General features: G+C 45.1%; 1 protein-coding gene across 8 annotated transcripts in view; it reads left to right on the forward strand.

The window, feature by feature from the left end:
• PTPRU (protein tyrosine phosphatase receptor type U) overlaps nucleotides 1–23,305 on the forward strand; it is a 410,313-nt gene that overhangs the window by 183,015 nt on the left and 203,993 nt on the right. For all 8 annotated transcript variants that reach the window (XM_063139805.1, XM_063139806.1, XM_063139808.1 and 5 more), the window contains exons 3-4: nucleotides 18,696–18,967; nucleotides 21,023–21,104. In XM_063139805.1, the coding sequence (XP_062995875.1) occupies nucleotides 18,696–18,967; nucleotides 21,023–21,104 (354 nt within the window). The remainder of the gene's footprint in view (nucleotides 1–18,695; nucleotides 18,968–21,022; nucleotides 21,105–23,305) is intronic.

Consider the following 23,305-nt stretch of genomic DNA (forward strand, 5'->3'; position numbering starts at 1 on the left):
AGTGTCCTGAGAAAAGGCTTCCCGTTCTTGAAAGGACAATTGTCTCGCTTAGTTTGCATAGTTTTGCCCAGTGGAAAGTTCCTAGACGTCGGACTTCCTTCACATGGGAGGACAGCTTTATTGCCTGAATAAAACTTTGTGGATTATGTGTCAGACCTCTTTATTGCCTCTCAATAAGGTGGGAGGTTTTGGGAAACACGACATCCAAATGGTTGAAATGCCTCTCCTAATGCTTAGTTACCAGCAGGAACAGCTTTAAGCTAAAATACGGCCCTGCTCTTTTGGCCCTGCAATGCTGTCCTGAGAGCTTCTTCGAAATTGGATCCAGTCCTCTGCTTGAAAGAGGCTCAGCACCCCTTCCAACAAAACATGGAGCTATGTGGGTGATGGGACGAGCGGCCCTTTCCCCCTTTGTCATTGAAGTGTTGAGGTTTGCATAAGCAGAGCGGCGGAGCCAGCCTTGACTTGGTGCCCGTTGGACGTAGCCTGCCAGGTCGGCTCCAGCCCTCTACTCATGCTGCCTGCCCTCCCCCCCATTGTCTGCTGGGCTTGTCATAGGAACCCGCTGCTCTTCTGACCCGTTTCCCTTGAGCCTCGGTGACATAGCCAGAGGGCTTGTGGAGTCCCATTGCCAGGAGCTGTTTGGCTTTGCTGGCTCCTTCCCAAGCTGCCGTGGGAGGGGAGACCTTGTTAACTGACTCAGGAGAGGATTTTCACAGCAGCTCTTTGTGGAATTGAAAGAGATTTGCTGCGCTGCAGTTTTCTGGCAACCTGCATGGGGGGAAAGCACGTTTTTCTTTCGCTGGACATGAGTCACGCTGGAATTACAATTTGATTAAAGAATGGGCTTTCTAGTACCCGTTCTGTTTTCTTTCAAGTGGATTTGGCTTGGCTGGAATGTCCTGATTAATTTCCTCACTTTCAGAGCTGTCTTTCCTTGTCTTCCCTAGTAAACAATGCAAAAATTCCCTGTGCATTGGCACGCCGGGATGAATGGCACTTCTGATATTGCATTTTACTGTCATGGAAGTGACCTGGAAGTGACTCCCCTGATAAATAAATAATAATTGCAATATCTGAAGAATTAATGACTGTTTACACTGGGAGATAAAACACAGATACAACAAGGTTCCTGGAAGATTTCTAGCACAAATCTTACTTTTCTGTGGGGGTGGGTGGGAGTCTTCAGTCGCGCTTTATTGCAAAACACTTCACGCCAACTCCGCTGAATCGAAGTAATTTTCAGCATGTTGATTCAGCAAATACACAGAGCTTCTCTACACAAGTGATTCATTGCATGCTCGTGATTGGCCACTCACAGAAGTTTGCCAGTCGTTTGCATGATGTCATCAACCTCCAGGACATTTCCCATACTTTCCCACAGTAATCTTGCTTTCTTGTTCTTTTTAAAAAGATGGTGATAATGCAGTATTTAATCGTTTTGCGGGATGTCCCTGGTGCGTAAAGCCAGTGTAGCACTATAATTCCTCCACTAGATGGCACAGTTTCATTGAACATAATAGCATTACTGAGGGGAGAAGTTTTTAATTTAAAATCATGTGGTTGCTGTCTAAAGGAGCTAGTCATAAATGCAGAAAGACTCCAGAAGAAGAAACCCCGGTAAGGGTGAAAGGTTTTTACATTAATGTAGAGACACCCACAGTGTATTCAGGCAGTAGTCGTAGGATGGCCAGTTACACATCACCAGCAAAGAGGAAATGCATCATCTCCCCCAAAAAATCAAGGACAAAGTGGGCATAAATTTACATTAAATGTAGATGTGCTAATTTACATATGTAGGTGCAAATTCTCACCATTGTTGGGGGAGAAAGTCTGTGTCCTGGCAACCTGCTCCATCTGCAGCCCAAGTTTTGATTTACAAATTCATGATCTGTGCTCTGCTTTCTGACCTCAAGGGCTCAGAAGCTGGCTTCATTTTTAATTGCTGCAGTCTGAGTGTCAGCGACAGATCTTCTGGATTGTGAAGTGGCATGTAAATAGTTCCTACTGAAATGCCATTGGGCCAAACCAGATGCCCTGTCCAGATTGGGACCATGGCAGAGTGAAAGTGGGTATTTAATCCTTTTCCCCACAGCTCCTGTCTGTCATGGGAGGAAACCTCTTATTGGTGCCTGGGGGAGCAGCTGTGTGAACTGAATTGGAGGCAAGAGGGGAGGGCCTGTAGACAAATTTATTGTAAAAAGAACCCCATTGCCCTCCTGGTGGGGCATGGACTTTGCCCCCTTCCATCATTTTTTTTTTTTTTTTTGCAAGGAGGGATTCTGCCCACTCCATTCATTTTCAGAGCGGGGTGGAGTGGGGTGGGTAGTTTGGAAGGCACTCATCCTGGTCTTGCGAGCATAGTGGTGCACGCAGGTGCCATGTTGGAAACTTCTGGTTGTCTGTAGGCAGCATGATTATAATTCTGCTCCTGGCTCCTGCACTTTTAATGTATGTGTGAAAAGAGCTGTGCTGAATTTTTGTTTTGGAGGCTAGGGATTGTTGATATAGTTGTGGTCCTGGATCCGAATGAGAACGATTACTTTCTGGCATGGTGTCATTCTCCAGTTGAAAACCAAAGAACATAATAAATTTCAACGTGAGTGCACTTCCCCCCCCCCCCCCATCCTTCAAGGTCTTTGTACCAATGAATATGTAGCGGTTACTAGGGGTGAATGAATCTGTCAATTTTGATTTCTCTTGGCGTCTTGTTTTTCCAATGTTAAATTTTGTTCGTCCCAAACTTCAGAGAAGTTTATGATCTTAATTTGATTTAATAATAATAATAATAATAATAATAATAATAATATATTTATTACCCGCCTCTCCTTCTGGATCGAGGTGGGGAACAACGCTAAATAAAATATAATACATAAAATTAGCTAAAATTGAGATAAGTTTTTTTTTTTTAAAAAAAAGTTTGCATGGATATTCATACATATTTTGTGTCTCCTAATACTTGCTCTTTTGTACTACTATAGTCATTTTTCATAATCAATTTTCCAAATATAAGGCATTTTAGCATTATTTATTTATTTTTATTTATGATATTTATATACCGCTCCCTATTCAAAATTTCAAAGTGGTGTACAAGATAAAATAAAATAAAAACAGAATAAAAACACATTAAAATAGATTTTTAAAAAGCAAAATGCAAAGTGAACCATGGCTGGACATCAGGGGAAGGCTTCCTGGAACAACAATGTTTTGGGGAGGTGCCAAAAGGAATACAAAGTTGGCTCCTTCCTGACCTCCAGAGACAGGGAATTCCATAAAAGGGGGGCCGCCACACTGAAGGCTCTTCCCCTGGTGGATCCAGTTGGAGGTTAGGTCCATGTGGAACCACCAGGAGCATGCCCTCGGATGACCTCAGTGACCAGACAGGTTGATAGGGGAGAAGATGCTCTCTCAGGTATCCTGGCCCCAAGTTGTTTAGGGCTTTGTACAGACTTTTCCATAATATATACTTCTTTCTTTCCTAACTGGAGAACTCCATTGGAAAGTTCAGAGAAGGTTGAAATCCAAAGGATAATTGAGTTTCAGTCTGCATATTGGTTCAAAAGTGCAAAATTAGGTAAGATTTATTTATTTATTTATTACATTTTTATACCGCCCAATAGCCGAAGCTCTCTGGGCAGTTCACAAAAATTAAAACCATAATAAAACAACCAACAGGTTAAAAGCACAAATACAAAATACAGTATAAAAAGCAGCAGGTTAAAATGTGAACTGAACAAATTTTTTTTGCGCATCCCTGCTTGTTACTCTTTCCACAGCAAGACTGGGCCTCCGTTGCTTATGGACAAGTTGTCATGGTATTATTTCTGGATGCTTTACTCAGTTGTACAGAAAGCCTTTCCGCTACAAGATCTTTGAACACCATGGATGTTGATGTGCCAAAAAATCCTCGGCATGTATGCTCCAAAGTAAGGCTTGCTGAGTTCAACAGGACTTTCCCTAGTACAGGGATGGGCAACCTGTAGCCCTCCAGATGTTTTGCCTATGACTCCCATGATCCATCACCATTGGCTATGCTGACTAGAGGTGATGGGGGATGTAGGCCAAAACATCTGGAGGGCCACAAGTTGCCCAGATTTAGGGCCTGTCCAAGACATTTAGCAAGAGCAACATTCTCTCCTCCCCCTCTACTAAGCCAAGGTAAATTGCCATTCTGGCAGGCAAGAATTTGAAGCAGAAAATTCCACAGGCACATTGTGACAGTAGCAATCAGTTACATAATTGACCATTTGCAGCCCTTTCATGACACTTCAAGCCAGCTGCTTTGGTCAGCTGCCTCACTTCGCCTAAAGGCAGGGTTGGTCCTGTTTGAACTAAGGACTTAATGACCCTGTTCAGTTGACATGTTAAGCCACAGGGGTTAAGCCTTTTTGAGCTAAACTTTATGGCTTAGCATGTCATGTGAACCATTCCTATCCATGGCAGCTACATAGGAAAGGGAAAGGGAAAGGAACCTCTCGTGCAAGCACTGAGTCATTACTGACTCTTAGAGGGATGCCAGCTTTCGCTGACGTTTTCTTGGCAGGCCTTATAGCGGGGTGGTTTGCCGTTGCCTTCCCTGGCCGTGATTACCTTTCCCCCAGCTAACTGGGTACTCATTTTACCGACCTCGGGAGGATGGAAGGCTGAGTCGACCCGAGCCGGCTGCCTGCTCTTCATCATTGTACCAGCTTCTGCTGGGATCGAACTCAGGCCGTGGGGAGAGTTTCAGCTGCAGAAACTGCTGCTTTACCACTCTGCGCCACACGAGGCTCGGTGGCTACATAACCATGGTTTAAACAGAGTTAGTGGCCTACCCATGGCTTAGTGTGTAGTCTGAACAGGCTCAATGGGTTCCTTGCAGGAAAAAAGGCGGGATATAAATGCAATAATAAATAAATAAATAAATAAATTAATAAATAAATAAATGAATGAATGAATGAATGAATGAATGAAGTATTCAACAGCTTGGGTTGAGGAATTCTACATTTGGTCACTTTGAGCAGCAAAATAAAAAGGGGGAAACCACCTGAAGGCATTGGGCCTGTTCAGGCAACATGTTAAACCATGGCTAGGGACATTAACCCTTTTGTAGCAAGTGGTTAGTGAGCACGGTTAAACCATGGTTATCTAGCCATCATGGTTCACACAACACTCTAAGCTATCATGGTTAGCTCAAAATGTTTAACCATCATGGTTTAGCATGTTGTCTGAAAAGGGCCACAATTTATGAGGCTCTTGGCTGCTTCCTCCTCTTTTTTCATCATCATCATCATCATCATCAGGTAGGCAGAAAAACCAAAGAAGTGCTTCCCTTTGTTAAAAACCTCAGAAATGTCAGGATCGAGAAGTAGGGTCATGACAAGCACATTGTGTGTGCATCTCCTGAAACCAATGCAATGTGACCGCCTGCCACAGCAGGAGTCCTTGAAAGAATGTCAAAGGCAAACTGCAACATTTCTGAATGTTTCACCTCTATGGGGTTTGCCTTTAACATGTTTAAGTCTCCTGCGCTGTTTCGTTTTCACCCAGCAGGTCAGTGGACCGGCTTGATTGGAAGCAACAGCAAAGAAGGATCTCCCCAGGGTCCTTCTTCCCCACTGCCTCTTCCTTATTTGCCTGTACGGAGCCCTTCCTAAGAAGTACTACCACCTGCATGTGATGCTTCACAGCCAAGCTAGAAGCCTTTTCAGCTTTTCCCCTCAAGGGACTTGTGGTATAACAGCAATGGCTTTGAAGTGAGGCTCATTTGCTGCTTACAAGCCTCCATCTCTTAGCCTGTAGAGTGTGTTAACATTCTCACATTAGATTTCATCCTATGTAGCACAGACACCACCCTCTGCTTTTTGATTATGTTCTTCTTCCAGTTGCTATATTGATTGCTCTCATGGACATGGTCACAAACACACATTTTTGTGTGCGTGCCTCGAACTGTCTTCCTTCCTATTTGCTGTGAGAGTCCCATAATGCCTAAAGCAGTGATGGGTCACATGCCCACCACCCCACCATCACAACATTGGGCATGGAAAACTGAAAGATGTTTTCCTAAACTAAGAGGAAAACACCCCTCACTTGCTGCTGAGCCAAAATCAGACTCTGTTGCACCCTGCTCCCCAATTCAGGAGTGCAGGACCGGTGTCAAAGGTAGGCATCATTAGGCACCTGCTGAGGGCCCAGAGTGCAGGCGGGGCCTCGGCGCCCCAGGGAGTAATGCTTCCTCTTCATCATTGCAACCTACTTGTTCACCTGTCTCTTGCTCCGGCCCAGATGACGGAGTTGGTGAGAAGAAGGAGCAGTAGGTCCTTCCTCGCTGGCTCTCTACCTGTCAAGGAAGCAAGTGGGAATAATGATGAGAAAGTTGATGAGAAGCAATAGCAGTTGGTGACAATGGTAAGGAGAAGGTAGACTGTCGCCGTTGCTAGACGAGGACTTAGCCCGGTGCGAGGCCCGGGCTCCCTACTTTGTGTGCAGATGACGCACAGGGGATCCCGGGGTCAGGCCGGGCTAAATCCTCCCTTGACCCGGGATAACCGGATCCGCTTGTGCATCCGGTTATCCATTTTTCTGAAGCCCTGGGCTACTTCTAGCTACTTCCATGGCTTTTCCCGACTGCTCGCTTACTCGCGAGTAGCCGGGAGAAGCCGTGGACTGGGCACAGCGCTCCATAGGAGCGCTGTGCCCATCGGGCCAGGGGGAGTGAAACCACGGGGGGGGGGAATGGGAGCCAGGGGGAAAAGAGTGGACCCAGCAGGAGAGATGGGGGGGGAGAGCGGAGCCAGGGTGGGGAGAGCATGGAGGGGGGGTGCAGAGGGGGCATCGGACATGGCGGGCAGGTGGGTGATCGGGCGGGCATGGCGAGTGGGCTGGCGAGCATCAGACATGGTGGACGGGGGGGGAAGAAGGACGGGGCCAGGGCAAGGAGATCGGGGACGGGCAAGTGAGCGGGGGGCAGACATGGTGAGTGAAGGGAGGACGGGTGAGCGAGCGGGCAGGGGGGGCATCAGACATTGTGTGTGTGGGAAATCGGGGCAGGGGGAGCAAGGAACCCTTTTTTTTTTTAAAAAAAAGACTTAATTTTCCGTTGGTGCACTCCTGCGCACATGGCCCCTTTAAGATAAAAAAAATGGCTGACGCGACGGGGCTTTCCCTTACCCCATCATGTGTTACGTCTAGCTAGGGGTGACGGCCTGCACTAGCTGCAGTGCGGCCTCACCCCGACTCCCCACCGGATTATCAGGTAGGTCTAGCAAGGCCCTGTCTGAGGGACGGAGTGCATTGAGGATGTTTTGTCCAAGGACCTTCAAAAACCTGAAGCCAGACCGGTAGGACTGCAAGAGGCTCTGATCCCTTGTCCAATTTTCCCCAGTGATCCTTCAAACACCCTTCCATTCCCTTTCTGCATACCCATCTGGCTTGTTGTTCTGCTGCTGGTGGAATAGAGGAAGGAAGAGTTCTCCTTTCCCTCTATGGTGCCCGGCACACCTGTATAGCTGTGAGCCACATGCTAGGAGCACTGGAAAATGCAGTTTTTTCCAACAGCACCATCAGATGTCAAGAGGCAAGGGGGAAGTCTTAACTTCTTCTTCAGCTTGGATTAAAATCTTGCATTTGAAGTGAACATTATGAGCTACTGAGATTTGTGTTTTCTGAGCCAGGAAAGATACAATCTGGCAACATCACTCATCTAAATCTTCTGGAACTGAGACAATTATATGGGATCCATCTATGTACAGGCTGTTGTTGCCTAGGGACTTTTCTCCAGTCTAGTGATGCTGAACATTTCTTTTGCCTTCCATGGATGGATCCCTCTTGGGTCTTCCGCGTACCTGGCCTTGACGTTGCTGAAATGTGTATTGGGGGAATACATTTGGCAATTTGCCAAGTGGTAACTTACTGTGGAGGGCATACAAAACACACACCAAACTGAAAACAAAGAAGGATAGGGAAAAACAAGGAGGAAGAAAAAGAGGATTTCTGAAGAAAGGTCACAACATCTGGGATTGTTTAGCTTAGAAAAGAGGCACGTAAGGACAGATATGATAGAGCTGCACAAACTCATGTATGGTGTGAAGAAACAGCTAGGGAGACATCCCTCACCATACTAGAACCTGGGCACATCACATGAGGCTGAATGGGAGAAGATTCAGGACAAATAAAAGGATGTCCTTCACATAGCACATAGTAAACTATGGAATTCACTTCCACAAGATGTAGTGATGACTGCCAATTTGGAAGGCCTTAAAAAGGAATTGGATAAATTCACGGAGGAGAGGCTATGAACTGATAGTCTTGATGGCTATATAGTATCTCCAGGATCAGAAGCACTATGCACCTTTTGTCATGTCTAACCCTACAGCCCCTGTTTTGGGAGAAGGTGTTTCAGGTAATCATCAATCAGAATCTGATTAGGACCTAGAGGAGGTGGTGCCAGACACCAGCCAGCCTGTACCAGTGGGGGAGGAAGCTCTCATGAGCGATTCACCAGCTGGAAGTCAGCCCTCTCCAGAGTGAATCTCCTCAAGGCCAAATCCGATACACAGTGAGAAGTGAGCTTTCTTCCGGAGGAGAGCGCCCCGACAAGCTAGCTGATGCTAGGGTCCGCCAGAAGCTAAAACGCATGGAGTGGAAGGAAGGTGTGAGAAAGTCGGTCCGACTAAGATTGCACCAGAACCTGCCTCCACACCAGGCTCTCTGAAGTTACGGGCGTTTGGGAAGGAGCTTCTTGTTCTCCTTGGTCAGACAATTGTCTCGCTTAGTTTGCATAGTTTTGCCTAGGGGGAAGTTTCCAAGAGATTAGACTCTCTTCAAGTAGAAGAGATGTTTGCTGCGTAATAAAAGCTTTGTAGATTACCTAGCAGGCCTTGTCATTTGTCTCCCATCGAAAGCAGGAGCTTTCTGAGAAACATGACACCTTTGTGCATAAATTTCTGGGGAACATGGGTACAGAGGTATTCTTAACACTTGATAACTGTTGTGTCTGCATTAGGAAATAAGACTGTAGTACAGTGTATGCCCCTTTTCAACATGTAACACCTTTTCTGAGGGAACTGCCCTGGCTGCCTATTTGCTACCACTGGGCCTGGTTAAGGTTTTGATATTTGTTTATAAAGCCCTAAACAACTTTGAATCTGGATACCCAAAAGAGCTCTTTCTCCTTTATCGACTTGCCCGGTCACTAAGGTTATGCGAGGGCATGCTCCTGGTGGTTCTGTCTGGACATTTGGCCTGATTGGAGTCCACCCAGAGAAGAGTCTTCAGTGCAGTGGCCCCTTTCTATGGAACTCCCTGCCTCTGATGGACAGGCAGGAACCAGCACTCTGTTGTTTCCAGTGCCTTCTGAAAACATCTTTATTTCAGGAAGCCTTCCTTGACTGACCAGCCATGTTTTTATTGGTATTCTGTTTCTAATTATAATTTTTAATGTGGCGTTTTAGTCTTTTATCTTACCTTTTATATTTTATTGTTCAGTGCTCTAGAATCTTTCTTGATGTAAATAGATTGGATGGAAGGATGGATGGATGAATGAATGGATTTTGTATTTGCCCTTGTGATGTGAGCTGGCCTTGTCATGTGGGACATCCCTCTGGCAGTGTCATTTTCTACCAGGGACACTTTGCAGTGGGGATGTCCTATATGGTTAGGTTGAATCACGCCATAAGGCAAGTGGAAATTTCATAACCCACCACACAGAAGCATTTTCCCACAGCCTCCACATGGGGTGAATATATTGCATGAATAATTATGAGTGAAGCAACTTGACCTGATCTCTTAACAGCCCAAATGGTCAGGTCACTTTTGCCAGGCCACTCACCACCACTTTGAGAAATATCCTGTTGGAAACTTTATGACTTTAATTAGCTTCCCACCACCTAGAAACCCATTGGGTGCCACTTTCTCCATTAGGATAACTGAAGGAGGACAGGGATTCAGTTTCCTTAATAGCTGTGTGGAAGAGGAAGTCACATGCAGAGTGAGAAAAGCTGTACCCGTGGAAATTCCCACCATCAGATAATTATGCTTCGCTGCATGAGCCACTGTCATTACATCTTTGAGATTAGGGAAACCCACCCCTAGTGAAAATATTCTGAATTCCTTGAGATTCTTAAAGGTGCAGTACATTCAGGCAACTCTACTGGAGAAAACCAGCCTCCATGGAGCCCTTTCAAACAATCGTACTGGGGAGATGGGTCTTTATGGAATCATCTTACCTGAACATGTCAGGAAAAGTGACCTTTGTGGATGCTAAGCAATACTCATGTGCTTTGTCCTTCGATCCCAACTGGCCAAATGTCTGCTAGGTAGGTGATGGGGCATCTTGGGGTAGTCTCCAATGGAAGTCCTATCTAAACTAGGCCCTTGGACCTCAATGGATCTACACTGTGTATGAGTACCATTGGATACTGCCTCTTGGTGCCTTCTGAGATGAACATTTCTACTGCATAGTGAAAGACTATGCACTGCCTAGTGAATGCCTTTTCCTTATTCATTCCTTGTTTTTTTTTAACGAAAGCTACCCAGCTTTTCTATTCAGACTATCCTCAAAACAATTTTTACAATTAATCCACACAACTGGAATAAACCAGAGTTGTTGTTTTTTTTACAATTTTTACAATTAATCCACACAACTGCAACCAACTACAAAATCTTCTTAATTTGCCAGCCAGCCATGCCCTTTTCAAGCCTATTCCATTCCATCCTCTTTCACTCCCTTTCTGTTTTTCTCCCTCCAGTAGCCAGCCAGCATTCTGTGGCCACAGTGTCTGCTCAATCCTCATTGGACTGCTGTTGTTTCCCCTCTTCCCCCTTTTCTAAAGCTATTTTTCTACTTCTGCAAACCTTGTGGTCGTCCCCCCCCCCCACACAGGCCTGCTTATATTTACCTCTCATGAGTGGCTGATGCTATTCTGCATACGGAAAATCGGTTTGGAATTAATATATAGCAGGGATGAGCTGCTTGTGGCCTTTGTGATGTTTTTGGCCTTCGCCACCCATCAGCTATAGACAGCATGGCCACTGGTGAGGAATGATGGGAATTGTAGGCCAAAACATTGGGAAGACCACAAGTTGCCCACTCCAGATATATAGTACATGAAGATATATAGATTTGAGCTCATAACAGTTTTTGACATGCTAAAACGTTGGGAAGGGAGCTTTAATCTGGGAAAAAATGTTCTCAAGAAAATAAGAGAAGTTGATGATAGGAACAGTCTCTTATACTCGAAGCAAGACAGGGTTAGTTTTTGAGGCATTTCCTGAAGGAGGCCCTATGGATTTGAGACAGCTGCATCCTCTCCACCCCCCACTGAACTGAAAATCACCCACCCCCCAGGAAGATTGAGTCTGTAATTTGTTTCCCTCACAGCTAAGACGGGATATCATCTCTTTGAGGTCCCCTGCAGAAATTTAATTTTAGTCTTATCCTTGGCTGGTATTCCAAGAAGGAAATATCTGTCATTCATAAGCGAGACCCTGGCAGATTGGCCCATGCAAAGGATGGCTTTCAAAAGACATCTCTTGGCTGCAGTTCAAGATGAAGGAGCAGGCAAAAAGCAGTATTGTTGAGAATGGTGATTTCTGGGCCGAGTGACCCAGCCTCATTAGCACATTAATAATTTCACAGGCACAGGGAAGAATTGGGGAGGGGGAGGGAAGGAAATTGACATGTCAGTAAGCAACATGACTGTGTGTTCCACTTTATAGAACTTTCAAAAGAATTGGTTAATGTTGGCTCTGAGGTCTCAGGGTCGGCCCTCCAATGAAGCTGGGTGAATCCCCCACTTCAAGCGGTGGAGCAGAAGGAGCAGCAAATTGTGCGCCCTGTTGTCAGGACGGCTCCCCGCTGCCAAATTATTGGAGCAAGGCAATGGCACTACAGTGGGTGCCCCAGAGGGTCACCACCACTGGACCGGGCATTTGGATCTGGACAGCATTCTGAAGAGCTGCATTGATTGCTTTCTCTGGCCAATGTAGCTCTTCAGAGAGCCCACCCGCCTGCCCTCTTGCTCACTCAGAGTGAGCCAAAGGATGGGTGGTGTCACTTGGGGGGGGTAGTGATGGTGTTTGGTGGATTACCACAGTGATGATTGAGAATGGTGACTGCCATTGCAATAGTGACAGAGGATATTGGGCTGGTGCAGCGGTGCCTGTTCCCCCACCTCAAGTGGCAAGAGAACCATGCCACCGCTGCGAGCTTGTGGCTTCTAGAGGGGAACGGAGACATGGAAGTTGGTGGTGAAGAAATTGACAGCCTAAAGAGCCTCCCATCACCAGTGTGAGCTGCTTTGTGGTGCAATGGATACAATGTTGAGCTTGGAGCTGGATGTCCTGGGTGTGAGTTCCCATATCAGTAGCATATTCCTTGGGTGGCCTTGAGCAGGTCACTCTCTCTTATCATGGGAATGTAAGCAGAACTCTACTGGATCAGCCCCCAAATTGTTCTAGTCCAAGATTAGGTTTCCCAAGAGTGGCCAACCAGATGCCCCCAAGACTTCCACAAATAGGATGGAAGGGGAATAGCTCTCTCCCATTGCTGCTCCTTTGTGACTAGTATCGAGAGGCACGATCCCTCTGATTATGGAGATCGCATATAGCCATCATGGCTAGTAACCAATGATTAGTTGCATCTACATTCTCTGTTCTATAAATTAGTCATGGTATCCATCTATCACATAGGACTTTTGTGAAGATAAACAGGGCCTTTTGTGTTGTGGCACCTCAATGAGGAATGCAACTCGCCAAACCTATTGACCTGCTTTTACAGTTGTTTTTAGCCACTGGTTGTTATTTCCTAAAGCCTTTGGCAGGTTTCAAGTAAAGACAGTTATTGAGGGTTGTTTTTTTTAACTGCTTAGTGCTGTTGCTGCTATTATTGTTCTTGCTGTTGTTTAGAATTAGTAAATTTATATTATGATTTGGTTTTGGTCTTATTTGCTATCTACAGTGATCATATGGGCTCAAAGTGTTTGGCTAGAGTTGTTGATTTGGCCAGTATATCACACAGGCCCTCTTCAATCAACATAATAAATCATGATGGTTAAGTGTTTTGAGCTAAACATTATGGCCACCTTCAAGGGTCCAAACAATGACCTTGTATGTGCATGTGTGTAACCAAAAACACGCAACAGAAAAGGTTACTTTACTGTATCATCACAGCACCTTGCTTGGCTGTGCCTGCCGTCTCTCTCTATCCTTCTTGATCCATGCCACGAATTAAAGCACATCATCTCTTGGATGTAGGATTTCAGCGTTGGTTCGGCAGACTGGCAGGATCATTCTTTTCCTCTCATCCCTGTCCCTGCTGTTTCCCTCTCATTCTGCCTCCCCCTGACTCCACATATAGGGCTCCGAAGAGCTGATGAAAACAGCAAGCTAAGTGACACTGCATGAACCCAACCCAAAAGTGAATAAATGTGAAAGCAGATGCTGTTAAGGAATGATATAGGATCTCTCTCTCCCTCTCTCTCCCCCAGCTGTGATTCTATTTTATGACTCGCTTTGGGCTCTAGATTTTGAGCCTCTGACAGAACTGAAGACGTGTTGCTTCCAGTTCTGCAGGCTAGATTAGAATGGGAATGTATTGGCGGTATGGGTGTGTGTGTGTGTGCTATGGAATTTGCAACACAGTGGACAGTAGTTCTCGTGTCATCCAGCAGAAGGCAGAGATGGTGCACATGTTTATTTGTGTGCCTTTTTAAAAAAAATCACACTCTGGTTTAATTGCTGCTGGAGCCGGAATATATCCGGGGAGGAATCTTGGAAAAAAGACGACCATGCGGCCTTGTGTAAATTAAACTAGTAAATACAATTAAAAATTAAAGGGCTGCTGTCAAGAAAACAATTCTGGATTTAAATAAATGGGCCATTCTTCTTACTTAACAGGATCCAGGGCTAATAAGACAGATAGGATATTAAAAAGAAAAATCTCATTATTATTTTTTGTCTGCTGTGTTCTCGGGTTCCTTGGTCGGGAGGTTTAGGGTCAAACAATATGCTACATTCATCATGTTGCACATGCCCGACCTCTCTCTTTGTATTTACATGAGAGTAAATATCTGTACTCTGATCTGGATCAGAACCAATGCATGGGACATGGTGGCTGAGGGGGAAAGGTTTAGCACAGCCCTCCTGGCACAGGGTGGTTCTGGTCTGTATCGGGGCCATGGACACTTACTCTAGAGCAGGCATGAAGAACCTCAGGCCTGGGGGGCCAAATCCCTCCCTCCAGGGGGTTCAATTCAGCCTTCTGGGTTTCTTCAGATGGCTCGGCTCCATCCCCACTGACTACCCATTCTTTTGTGGTTTCTCAGCTTCTGTGCAGTCCCACCCCCCATTCTGAATGGTTGAAATTATTCTCCTAAGGCCTCGTTCCTGGCAGTAAGAGCTTAAAGCTAAACTAGGCTGGTATTTTTGGTATTTTTGTCCCACCCCTGTTTTGCCTTTAGCTCCACCCCTTTCACCTTTGGGGCCAACTGCCATCCCCTCATCGGAAGATGCTGAGGAGAAGTGGAGGCCCCAATGGAGGATGGTGCTCAGGTCCTTCCAGGGCCCATGCTGTGACAGGGGCCTGAACCCACAGGGGAAGGAGTGCCCTCCTACCAAGCCCCAGGGAGCTATCAAAGGTACTGAACCCATTTTGGGGCTAGATTCAGGCTGATATACCAGAAAACACAGTCTGGAAACTTCAGCTGGTACAAAACAGAGCAGCACATTTGTTAACAGGGACTGGGCAACGAGATCACATCACACCAGTCCTTTTCCAGCTTTGCTGGCTGCCAGTCCAGGTCCGGGCCTAATTCAAAGTACTGGTATTAACATTTAAAGCCCTAAACGGCTAGGGGCCAGGCTATCTGAAGGAACACCTCCCCTCATATTTACTGGCCCGGATCCTAAGATTATCCTCAGGGGTCCTTCTCTGTGAGTCCCTGCCAAGGGAAGCAAGGCAATTGGCCACCAGGAGAAGGGCCTCCTCTGCTGTGGCACCCCAGCTGTGGAATGAGCTCCCTAGTTTGCCTGGAACCTACATTATGCTCTTTTCGACGCAAGGTGAAGGTCTTTTTATTTTCCCAGTATTTAACAGTTTACCAGCATAGTCTTTTAACTTTGCGGTTTAAAATCTGTAGCTTAAATGTATATAAATCTCTGCATTGCTGCTTGGTTTTATCTTGGTTGTGCTTTTATATTGCGGTTTGTTTTTTATACCCTGAATTGTACTTTATTGTTTCAATTGTTGTGAACTGCCCAACAATTGGCTATGGGGTGGTATAGAAATGCAATAATAAATAAATAAATAACTAAATAAATTTGTAGCTTTGGATAGCTCCTTTAGAGTTCTGGCTGAAACCCGGAATCTATTAGGAGTGTGCATGGACCCCCCGCTCCGCCCCGCGGGCCAATCCAAAAATTTCGGGTCGGCCCGCTCCGCCCATACTCCGCTCCTCTTCGCCGCGGAGCTCAGGCTCCGAATCGGAGCTCCGCAGTGGAGTGGAGTGGTGCCAGGTAAGGCCGGGAGAGGAGGGCGGGAGGCTTACCGGGCCCTGCCGCCATCGCCGCCCGTGCCAAGGGGACCAAGGGGGAGGGGGGCCTTACCTGCCTCCGTCCGTGGTCCGTCGGCGTCTTCAATTGAGCCCGTGGTTCAACCAGGAAGTCTGGGCCGCAAGCGGCCCAGACTTCCTGGTTGAACCACGGGCTCAATTGAAGACGCCGATGGACCACGGACGGAGGCAGGTAAGGGAGAGGAGGGCAGGGAGTGGGTTGCCGGGCCCTGCCGCTGTCGCCGCATGGGCGACAGCGACAGCGGCAGGGCCCGGTAAACCCCACTTACCTTTCCGGCGAAGCTCCGGATCGAGGCGAAGGATCCGCCTTCACCTCGATCCTTTTCGCCTCCGCCTTAAGGGCAGGCGAAGCCCCCCGCTCCGCTTCTAATTCGCCGGTCCGATTAGAAGCAGAGCACATCCCTAGAATCTATTCACAACCCCACTGATAATGGGAGCCACCAGCCTCCATTGGAAAGTTCTACGATGGTTGGAATGATGCAACCATGTTTGTTATGCTAACAGCTGAACAGCCTGCTGAGCACAGCTTAAAGTGAGAAGCAACTACGTGTTAAATGATTCGAGGAAGCAGAACTGGAAATTAAATGGTTTAAATCCAGCTGGAGATAGGAGTGTCAAGGCAATAGTGGTTGAAAGGGAAGCAGCCAGCTTCCAGTCTCTAGGGAACTTGTAAATAATTATCGTGGTCTTTGGCTACGATGCAAGCAGCGAAAGTATAATGTGGCACTGTGTGTGTGTGTGTGTGTGTGTGATAGTGATACAGAGATTGACAGAGAGAACAAGGTGTCTAGAATTATTATTAATAATTAATAAGTTAATAATAATAATTAATAATAATTAATTCACTAAGATGGCACATCGTTTTGACTGTTTTAATTGTTATTAATGCTTTTAAATTATATGTTTTAACTTGGTTCATGGTTTAATTTGTTTTTAGCTGTGTATGTTTATTGTTTTCTACTCTATGCTTTTATCTGTACGCCGCCCTGAGATCCTAATGACATAGGGCAGGATACAAATGTTTTAAATAATAAATAAATAAATAAATAAATAAATTACTGCTTCTCATTGAGCAAATTCCAACATGCAGATCCAGGATGGGACGTGTGCTTGAGCCCCATCGCACAATAAATGCAAATTCAGTTGCAGCTGTCAACAAGGCAATAGCTATGATTCACAGGCGCATAATATTCCAATTTGGGCTGTAAGAGAGAGACAACGATTAATGGGACCCAGGTATAAGTGATTATACTTTGCAAAAAGCCATTCCAAAAAGAGGAGGCTATAATGGCAGGTTATTTGTTTTGCTTTATATCTGTTTTACTGTTTTTGTTTTGTATTCCCCCACCTTTTTAATAATGATTTTGCAAACCACCTTCTGGCCCCATGTCCCCAATCATGCTTATGACCTGGATTCCAAAGTTACCTCTTTGGTTGCCTTCGTCTAGCTTCCTGTATGCTGTATTCCAACGGCTGGGTGACCACACATTTTTATTGACTCCCTAGACTGATTTAGGGCACATACCGAACGTGAAGGCATGTGGCCATCCAATGTAGAATGGGAGGTGTGTGGCGGACGTGATCTTTTTGCCTGTCTAGCTGTGGTGTCAGGGAGGGGGAGGGAAGGAGGCTGGGGAGGTCTGAGGATTCCTTGTGAGCTGGCCTGCCCAATCCCCTTGGCCTCCCTGCCCATAGGAACACCCCCTTAACTTTCCCTCCGAGGTGGTATTTGCAACCTCTGAGAGGCAGCACGTGCAGTTCTCTTTGCACTAGCTGCAAGGGGGGAGGGAGGGGTGGAGAACTTGGACTCCCAGGGACTAAGGTCAGAGTGCTATTACCCCCTCCCTAAGAAAGTTTGGGGAGGGAGGAATCGAAGTAGAATTGTGTGTGGAATGATTTGTGGTGAGCTTCAGTTCTGGTGCTAAAAAATGTATCTATTTATTTATTTATTTATTTATTTAAGGATTTTTATGCCGCCATTCAGCCAAAAAAGGCTCTCACGGCGGCTTACAAAAGTATTTCTTGACAGTCCCTGCCCACAGGCTTACAATCTAAAAGACATGACACAAAAGGAAAAGGGATTGGGAGGGAGGAGGAGGAGGGGGGAAAGGAAAGCAAATTCAGGCACTACAATCTTTGTTGCAAAGTTCAGCAGTTACAGTTGACAGCAGGAGGGAGGGGGCTCTCAGCTGGACCTGGACCCAGGCACGGTGGAGAGGTGCCTGGCTGCTGCTTCCTCCCACACTGGTGGCCTCTGCAGAGACAGTTGGTAGCATACATATTCATGTATGCCTTTGCTGAGCATATGCTCAGAAGCAGCCTTGTTTCTCAATTCTATCCCCACCTTCCTGAACTGCTCTTTTGTACCTGGCTCTGGTTGGTTGACCTTGGGGTTCAACTGAAAAATTCCTGCCTCTTCCCATATGTCTCGAGATCATTGTGTGCGGCTCTGCTTCAAGTGGGTGGTGGCTACTTGTGAGTGGGCCTTTTCTGTGGTGGCTCCCAGATTGTGAAATCCCCTCCCTAGAGAGGTCCATTTGACATCTTCTTTGTCGACTCTTTGGGAACAGGCAAAAACCTTTTGATTCTGCCAGGCCTTTGAAGAGAATGTTTAACTTTGTTTTGTTTTTAATGTTATGTTTAATTCTGTGGGTGTGTTTTTAAAAACAGTCTTTCCCCTTGCTTTAGCTGCTTCGATATTTATTTCTTCTTTTTAAATTATTTTAAATTACTGGTGCTGCATTAAAAACTATAACAAGACTTAGAATAGGAATAATAATAATAATAATAATAATAATAATAATAATAATAATAATAATTTGAATGTGTTTTATCACAGGTTTTATTGTTTTTGTTTTTATTATGTATATTGGATTGGGAACTTTGGCGATAGGACAATTCATTCATTAATACATTAATTTATTAACATAAATACAAAATAGTTCCTACAAGCTCAAAGTCTGCCTGATTCTGTGTAAGGGGGTGTATCATGAGAGTCGAGGGAAATAAGTAGCGTTATTGTGGATCTGTGTGAAAAGCTTGTCCTTCCAAGCAGGGTTCAAGCAGGCAAGACTCAAGGCAAGGTCTCTATTCATATTCAGCAGTGCACGGTTGAATCTGTGTTCACCCCCCCTCTCTCCTTTGTAGGCTCCTACCTGATGGTCAATTCCTCCCAGCATGCTCAGGGGCAGAAAGCGCATATCCTCTTCCAGACGCTGAGTGAGAATGACACCCACTGCCTCCAGTTCAGTTACTTCATGTACAGCCGTGATGGCCACAGCCCCGGAACTCTGAACGTCTATGTGAAGGTGAACGGAGGCCCTCTGGGCAGCATGGTGTGGAACGTCTCTGGCTCCCACGGACGGCAGTGGCACCAAGTTGAGCTAGCTGTCAGCATGTTTTGGCCCAATGAATATCAGGTGAGCCCAGAATTGCCTTTCTAGGGAAAAGCTAGTGGGAGATTGGCACTGGATCTTCCATAGGCATGCACAGCACATTTCATTAGGATGTGCACCCAGGGAATTGTATTTATTTATTTATTTATTTATTTAAGGTGAACATTTATTGAATACTCAGTCATAAAGGACATTATTTTTATTCATTCATTTATTAAACACTGTAGATTCTGAGGCCCTACTCGGTACTCAGCGTGCCTGACCAGGGGACAGCTGTTGCAGGTGAAGGGGGAGCGAATGAGGAGACACTTCTCAAGACCCAGCACTGGTGGGGTTTTGTGGTGACACTGGCCAGAGGGGGGTCTTACGAGGCGATATTAGCCTTTGTGGGCCCTCTTCCTGGCCTCTTTGAAATATGGCTTCCAGCAGAGAGATATTATCGCTTGAGACATTAGGATGTACCTGGGCACACCCTGCACACCCCTTGTACATGCCTATGGGGTCTTCACGCTCTTGGGATGCTGAATAAAAGGACTGTGATAGAGAGACGTGGCAGTGCATCAGGGAAGGTAACAAAAAGAGGGTGAGCAAGAGACGGATACATACGTGTGAAAAAGGGAGCAAGAGAACAAAGGCAGAACACCACAAATGTAGAGGATAGATGACTGACAGTTCTGATTCAACACAGGGGGCCTTGGAGATGCCTCCAGAGTCATGCTATGGAGAATCACCATTCTCTCTATTTCCAATGTTCAGGTATGAGTGCCATTGCTTATGCAGCCAAAATGACACCCCCATATGTAAAAGAGGAGGTATCAGCAGACATGACAAACATAGGAGGTTTGCAGGAGAGCACGCACGCACGCACGCACGCACACGCACATGCACACGCACACACACACACAGTGTGCTCCCCATGCCCCCCAAAAGTAACAGTCCAATGTTCATTCTTATTGCTGGTGTCTATTGATTGTATTTTGTTTCATGATTGTGTTGAATTTTATTATCTTGACGGGGCTTTTGCCATTTAGGCCAGCCTGAAAATATTCTAAATTAATAATAATAATAATAATAATAATAATAATAATAATAATAATGATTTGTATCTGTCCGTCATGCAACCTAGACACCTGAAAGTTGGGTTGCATACTAAGGGCCCTCAAAGGATGTGAACTTCAGTGTTATTTGGTTTTAAAATAACAGTAATTAATTTAAATGTGCCTCTGTGTTTGAAGCATTCGGTACCACCTTCAGTCACTAGGTGGAAGACCTCCTGAAGTGGCACATAGCTTTGCAGTTGACATAGTTTGAATCCAGAGGGGAATAGCTAAGCAGCTTGTACAGTTACTTCTTTGCCTGTTCTTTGACAGCCCATTTGGGGAATGAAGTGGAATCTGTAGGGATACCTCATGTCAGGGGCATGGCTTTACTCACACTGCTTGTGCACTGTGTGCACAGTTCCCACAGCTGCATAGAATCATAGAATAGTAGAGTTGGAAGGGGCTTATAAGGCCATCGAGTCCAACCCCCTGCTCAATGCAGGAATCCACCTTAAAGCATCCCTGACAGATGCTCAGGTATGCTTTAACTTTGCTTGAAGCCTTTGTTGTATCAGATTAAGGACTACTTGAACCTGTGCAACACCAGGTCTGTTCACTAGGAAATAAATATATGTTTGAGTGTGCCAGATGGCTTCATCTGACTCCGCCCCTATCCAATAGCCAGTGTGGTGTAGTGGATAGGATGTTGGATTGGGTCTCAGGAGATCCAGGTTCTAGTCCCCACTCAGCCATGGAAGCTCACTGGGTGACTTTCGGCCAGTCAAAGACTCTCAGCCCATCCTACTTCACAGGGTTGTTGTTTATTTATGTATTTATTTAATTATTACATTTTTATACCGCCCAATAGCCGAAGCTCTCTGGGCGGTTGTTGTGAGGATAAAAAGGAGAGGAAGAGGATTATGCACACCACCTTGGGTCCCTTAAGGAGGAAAAAAGGTGCGATATAAATGCAAGAAATAAAATAAAATAAATAAATATTAGAATGCCCTGACATGACACTCTTCTGGCTCCTCCTCAGGTCCTGTTTGAAGCTGTGATCTCTACTGAACGACGAGGCTACCTAGGATTGGATGACATTCTTCTCTTGAATTATCCCTGTTGTAAGTATTGATGCACAGTAATCATCATTTCTATCCTGACGGAGGCCACTGGCCTGCCACAGGTTGCTACCAAGTGCACATTCTTTTAATCAACTGGTGTTATCTGGCCACCAACAATATTAATAAACGTCTGCTAGGAAATGGGCAACACGTAGATGTCCCAGCAAAGGCAGTGGAAGGGTGGAATAGAGGAATGTATGAGAATTTCGTTTCAGTTTACAAATCACTCAAAAATCACACCATGGTGGGTAAGACTATTAACAGCTATCAAGACTATGTACTGCTCAGTGCTAATTGCTGATGGGAGTTTTAGAACACGATTGCTAATTAGTGTCAGGAATTTCTCCGTGTTAGACCACAGGTCGTTCCTAAAGCTATGCTGCATCATCATTTTGAACTTAATGACCCTGAATTCCTGCACAAAGATCTTTAGCAATTGTGTACAGCAGTCAAATCCTGTCTTAGGACTTAGCTGGAAGTCTCCCAAGCAACTTTCTAAATCGCACTGGAATGATAAAATTTGGGAGACCATGATTATGTGCAAACTTATTTGGCAATTACAATAAGCAAGAAATTCTAATTTTTAAAAGGAAGTTATGGCACCATGGGTCTATTTTTCTCTCTCTTTTGTAAACTTCTAATCACATTCCAATCAAATGCAGTTGTATTTCTTTCTGACAAGTTCATGAACATAAACTTATACATCCAAACTCTCTCAATAGTTAGTGAGCTTTATTTTAATTTCTTTTTTTCTTTAATTAGTGATCTCGTTGGATTCCTATGTGTTCTTCTTTTGTTACCTGTATTTTCACTTAATTGCAAAATAGAATATAATTCTGTGTGATAATGCTCAGTACTTATTTATGAGAATCATTATAACTTTGAAGTACTTTAGATATCCTATTTGAGGATTCGAATTTTGAACTTTCAGCTCAAAATTTGGGAAGGGAGGGCTAATTTGAGTGCTGCTATATGGAGGGATATATTTTTCTGAAGATTTACGAAGGAGCTTAATATTAGACATGCTAGTTGCAGTGACTTTCATTCACTTTTTCTGCCACCTGTGGTGGAAGCTTTTGGTAGCCCCCCCTCCCCCCGGCTTGGGACCACAATACCTGATGGAATGCCTCTCCCAACATGAACCTACCCGTACACTGCACTCAACATCTAAGGTCTTCCTCCAAGTGCCTACTCCGAGGGAAGCTCAGAGGATGGCAACAAGGGAGAGGGCCTTCTCAGTGGTGGCTCCCTGACTGTGGAATGATCTCCCCAATGAGGCTCGCCTGGAGCCAACACTATTAGCTTTCAGGCGCCAGGTCAAGACTTTTCTCTTCTCCCAGGCATTTAACAGCATTTAACAACACTAAGTTTGTTTTTTAACGGACCCCAGAACTATTGTTTTTAAATGGATACTGTTGTTTTTATACTGTTGTCTTTATGTTTTTGATGGTTTTAAATTTTGTATACTTTTTTTTTAATGTTTACTGTTTTTAACTTTTGTAAACCGCCCAGAGAGCTTCAGCTACAGGGTGGTATATAAATGTAATAAATAAATAAATAAATAAATAAATAGCCACTATCAGTGATACCTAGGGATGTCAGAGAAATCTGCAATGAATTTGGCCCATGGATTCATCATGGACCAGCTTTTCCTGTTACATAGATTCCGTAGACTTGCAGACTACTTTTTGTTTTAATTTTTTTTTCTAGAATTTTACAAAAAATTAGTTGTAGAAAAATATGTAAAATAAAATAAAAACCACTGGCCAAATCTGTGCCTTTCCTCCACAGGCTAAAGCATGGAAATATGCATTTTAGGGGGATTTGCACATTTGCACCATAGAATCATAGAATAGCAGAGATGGAAGGGGCATATAAGTCCATTGAGTCCAACCCCCTGCTCAATGTAGGAATCTACCTTAAAGCATACCTGGCAGATGGCTGTCCAGGTGCCTCTTGAATGCCTCTTGTGTGGGAGAGCCACGACCATCCTAGATCATTGGTTCCATTGTTGTACTGCTCTAACAGGAAGTTTTTCCTGATATCCAGCCAGAATCTGGCTTCCTGTAACTTGAGCCCATTATTCTATGTCCTGCACTTTGGGATGATCGAGAAGAGATCCTGGCCCTCCTCTGTGTGACAACCTTTCAAGTATTCAGTGCAAATTTCTTCTGGTGTGAATTTACTCTGGTCCAAATTTA

Source organism: Elgaria multicarinata, chromosome 13 (assembly GCF_023053635.1).
Source record: "Elgaria multicarinata webbii isolate HBS135686 ecotype San Diego chromosome 13, rElgMul1.1.pri, whole genome shotgun sequence".
Classification (NCBI taxonomy): Eukaryota; Metazoa; Chordata; class Lepidosauria; order Squamata; family Anguidae; genus Elgaria; species Elgaria multicarinata.